This window comes from Penaeus chinensis, chromosome 33 (assembly GCF_019202785.1).
Source record: "Penaeus chinensis breed Huanghai No. 1 chromosome 33, ASM1920278v2, whole genome shotgun sequence".
NCBI lineage: Eukaryota > Metazoa > Arthropoda > Malacostraca > Decapoda > Penaeidae > Penaeus > Penaeus chinensis.
The window spans coordinates 26134047-26139189 of record NC_061851.1 but is presented as its reverse complement, the minus strand read 5'-3'; the positions used below and the strand labels follow the sequence as shown (position 1 = coordinate 26139189).

The following is a 5143-nucleotide window of genomic DNA, read 5'->3' as shown; positions in this document are numbered from 1 at the left end:
GGAGGACAGGGCGCCAATGACCTGCGGGAAAGGAAGTCTGAACAGAGTCCCACCCCACCCCCCAATTGACAACCCCTGCCAGCTCACCAGAAGTTATGCAAAACGATTCCCTCTACAAAAATAGTGTGGGGAATAGTCAACAATGCAAGTATTGCCTTCGTCGGCGCCGTGGAATGGGTCCCTTTAGAGAACTTCAAGACGAACGCAGACGTAAACTACTTGACTTGTTTCTGCAACGAAGACTTTCTTGCCTCTTATCCGAAGGTTGAAAGGTAAAGCATCTTCTTCCTTAATAAGATAATTAGATTTAAAGCTCCTCCCTTCTCTCTAACGATTAATAAACGATTAAATATAATAAAATAATAATGAATACAAAAAAACATAAACTTTTTGTACCACGAGCATTTTATATACCAATGTATTCTATCCCTCTTCAAATATTCGCATTATTGTTGTCATCACTTACTCATTTCTCTCTCAAAAGGTAAAATATACAATTTTTACTTTTTTCGTTTTTCTATTTTCATTTTTTTTTCCTTATTTTTTCTTTTTCTTTTCCTTCTTCGTTTGTTTCTTTTCTTTGAAGGCCATGCTGTGAATATCACAAGTATTGTAGGAAATCTGTCCTTGGTTTGGTTCAGCTCATACGGCGCCACGCAGTCCGCTGTGGAAGGCTTCTCTGATCGCCTCAGGTGACTTAAGTATTGACGAAGCACATTGCCCTCCGACCATCTTGTCCGTAAGAATATGTGTTTAGTATCACAGCTTGCTTGTTCTATTTGCTCACTGATTGACATGTATTTTAGATATAAGCCATACCATTTATCTGAAGAAAAACTAGCAAACTAACTCTTTACTTGAAAGACACAGCGCCTGAGAGTAGCAAGAACTACAGTATATATGATGGTATGCTTAATAAATCACATTACTGTGTACTTATACCAAGATATAAAAATGATTATGATTATGTTACCACGAAAAAAATCTTCCATTTGCAAACATACTTCATTCCTTTCTTAACAGGCTGGAGATGAAGAAGTCTGGCTTGAAAGTGTCCTTGATCGAGTCTAGCAGTTATACCAGAGGTCAGAGCTAATATTAGACTTTGGGGTCATGAGCGTTAGTACCGCTGCGATGCTTCTGTTTAATGCGTTCTTTCTTGCGTTAGTGATTTTGTTATTTAAGTGTTCTTTTTTCTCCTTATCGTGCCCGTTATGAATATTTTTACTAGTGCCATTATTGTTTGTTTTTTTATGTTATATATGTGTGTGTGTTGTGTTATGTATATAATATATACCTAGATATTATATATATAAATATATATATAACATATACTGTGTATATATAGTATATGTATATTATATTTATATGTATACATCTAAATATATATATATGTATATATATATATATATATATATATATATTTCACACATTCATGCACATGCACACACGCGCACACACAAACGCGCGCGCACAAACTAGCTCAAATCATTAGTTAAAAGTCAAGCTAAGTATGACAAGTAAGCAAAGATAAAAAGATCATCTCATACTATTGTTTTTATCATTTTAATTTTCCTTCTCCTCCTTCTCCTGCTCTTCCTCCCCCTTCTCCTTCTTCTTCTTCTCCTCCTTATCCTCCTCCTCCTCCTCCTCCTCCTCCTCCTCCTCCTCCTCCTTCTCCTCCTTCTCCTCTTTCTCCTCTTTCTCCTCCTCCTTCTCCTCCTCCTCTCCTCCTCCTTCTCCTCCTCCTCCTCCTCCTCCTCCTCCTCCTCCTCCTCCTCCTCCTCCTCCTCCTCCTCCTCCTCCTCCTCCTCCTCCTCCTCCTCCTTCTCCTCCTCCCCCTCCTTCTCGTTCTCCTCCTTATTCTTCTTATTCTAAGAAAAGATAATAGCAATGATAATAATAATGGAAACAAAAAATAGAATTGATAGAATTGCCTGCGACAAAATATTTTGAGAGCAACATTGTAAACACGATGCAACAGCAGTTCATTATGAAACGGGAAAGTAACGTTACGGTAAGACAGTAAAGATAAAAAGTAACAAGAACAATTAGCAGCCATGAACAGGCTTATTATAGTCGTTACTGCCGTTCTGTCTGGCTTGCAGAAAGGATTATAGAAGTGTGACAGTCTTTCGAGACAAACACAAAACAAACAATCACGCTCATAAACACAAGACATTATTCTAACATAAACACAAAACAAGTAGCCACACACAAATACAGCACACTATCACAAACGGAAAACAAATAAGCACGCGCGCATACACACAAAAAAAAACGTACTCACAAACACAAACATAAAACAAATAATCACACACAGGCATAACAAATACGCTTTCAACACGTCTATGAACTCTCCCGTTATCACCTTATTTCATATTCTCAGCCACGCAGCTGCTGACGAAAAAGGTAAGTCGCCAGGCAGACGAATACTGGGAAGGCTCGAGTGAGGAAGTAAGATCGGCTTACGGCGAGAAAACCTTCCGAAGAGCCTATGAAGGATACATTAACCACGGGGTGAGTCTTAAGGTTCATTAACCATGGGGTGAATCTTTGGCTACAAAACAAAGAGGTGAGTCTTAGGGTACATTAACCAAGGGATGAGTCGAAGGGTACATTAACCAGGGGTGAGTAGGGTACATTAACCATGGGGTGAGTCTTAGGGTACATTAACCAAGGGGTGGGTAGGGTACATTAACCAGGAATGAGCCTTAGGTACATTAACCAAGGGGTGATCTTATGGTACATTATAAGAATGTGTGAGTAGAGTACATTAACCATGGGGTGAGTCTTGGTCTTCCTGGGTTTGGATTTCATGTAATGATTGGCGTCCTTCTTTTCCACATCATTTGATGTAATTTTGATGAAATTTGTCAAAAGAAAGTTTAAAACGGTTTGTATTACTTTCTTATCAGCAATATATATATACACATATATATATAAAATGTATATGTATATATATATGTATGTATATAATGTATATATACATAATGTGTATATATTTGTATACATATGCATATGTATACATGTATTTTTATCATGGTTATTATTATTAACATTCTTACTATAATTGCTACCATCATTATAATCATAACATATCACAAATCCAGCCTGTTTCGTAGGTAAAAGAGAATACTGAAGGCACACAATCAACACAAAAACGAGGAGAAAAATAGTAGTAACATCGCGTCTACATTTCTCCTCAGCAATTCAACATCGAAGCCCTGACGCAGAAGTAGCCAGGTACTACCCCGCCCTCTGGCCATTCAAGAGGATGGTCCTCGTTACTAGACATCTTCCAGAGTGGGTCTACGACAGTCTTTTCTAAGGGACAGGAAATGCGCGGAATGTGGAGTTCGATCGTGAATGCCTATATCTGTGCATACCGATTTGGAAAACTTTTAGATTGTAGACTGATGCAATGTGTTTTAGATGCGTATCCTTTTGTCTTAAGGACGAGTAGAACGTAAAAAAAGAAATAGAATTGATCATTACATAATTAGGCTAATGGTATGAATAAATGCAACTATTTAGAAGAAAAAAAATAATAAATCATGTGTGCTATCACTGAATGGAATAAAACAAGCGGCGATCGTATAAAACAGGAGTGAAAATCCATGACTAGATTTTGATAATAACAGTAATAAATAGACCAAGCGATCGTAGATGTGAACAAGTACTATCCGCAGGAATACGTTAAGCATATGGCTAATATCACGTTAACCTTGAAAGGAATGTATTCAAATCCACAGGGCTTTCGATTCCACATAATATTCCGCTGATGAAGGCGTTTCTGCTTGCACGCACGTGTGTGTGGTGCGTGTGTGTGCTTAATGGAAGCACAGACATTTTTATGGATGAGCAAAATATGGTCACTCGTATATAAATTATTTTCTCTGAATATAGACGCAAGCAATATATATATATATATATATATATATATATATATATATATATATATATATATGTATGTATAAATATTTAGATACACACACACACACACACACACACACACACACACACACACACACACACACACACACACACACACACACACACACATACACACACACATATATATATATATATATATATATATATATATATATATATATATATATATATATATATATCGCTAATATAGCTGCTCATATATAAGGGAGGGGACCTTCGAAAAGATTTTCACTGAATATAGACGCAAGCATTTTCAGGGGCTCTGGACCTTTAACCGAGTTCATTCCGTTATAAACACATTAATCACATCTCAGAATGATTTTTTTTTTTAACATTGCGATGCTATGTTCATTGTTTATTGGTGAATTTTACAACTTGCCTGTTGTTGATACGGAAGAAAAATGTACCTCCTGTAATTTATGCGTTTTCTACAACATAGTGAATGTTACATGTTTTCTTTGTTAGCTGTAAATTTGGGGTAAACTACTTTATATCTCCTCAGTTTGGCCCGCCTTAACTTCTAGCCTATGAATGTTAAGTAATGGCTCGGTAATAGAAACTAAGAATTATATATGCAGATAGAAAAAGAGTCAAAGATAAGTAATAAGTTAAAGAAAGAAAGACAGAAAGATAGAGAAAGAGAGAGAGAGAGAGAGAGAGAGAGAGAGAGAGAGAGAGAGAGAGAGAGAGAGAGAGAGAGAGAGAGAGAGAGAGAGAGAGAGAGAGAGAGAGAGAGAGAGAGAGAGAGAGAGAGAGAGAGAGAGAGAGAGAGAGAGAGAGAGAGAAGGAGAGAGAGAGAGAAGGAGAGAGAGATTTGGATAAGTCCGATATGCGAAGCTGAGCCTCGCCCGTGCTATGACCATGAGGGAAGCCCGGCCAGTGTCGACTATTGTCAGTTGGTGCTGACTCGGCTGAGCTTGGTCCTTACCCGCCATGGTGCCCAGCCACAGCAGTAATCTCCAGGCGACAATTGGATCTTCCCGGGGCGGGGCACGAACCGCCGACTGTAAAAGGCTATATTTGAGGACGCCTTAAACATTGGCTTGCAAGAGTAGTAAATAGCTGTTAACACGGCTAACTCTTTATTGATGAAGAGTACAGCACAGTATTACAGATATGGTATCACATGAGACGAGTCTTAGGTAAGTGCCGAGTGCGGGGAGGTTGCGGCGCCTACCAGCCCTGT

General features: G+C 38.2%; 1 protein-coding gene across 1 annotated transcript in view; it reads left to right on the top strand.

Annotated features, from left to right (window-relative positions):
- LOC125043092 (D-beta-hydroxybutyrate dehydrogenase, mitochondrial-like) overlaps positions 1–2541 on the top strand; it is a 2773-nt gene extending 232 nt beyond the window's left edge. The window contains exons 2-5 of the mRNA XM_047639043.1: positions 83–272; positions 642–692; positions 1024–1085; positions 2390–2541. Of these exons, the coding sequence (XP_047494999.1) occupies positions 83–272; positions 642–692; positions 1024–1085; positions 2390–2541 (455 nt within the window). The remainder of the gene's footprint in view (positions 1–82; positions 273–641; positions 693–1023; positions 1086–2389) is intronic.
- The last annotated feature ends 2602 nt before the right edge of the window (positions 2542–5143 follow it).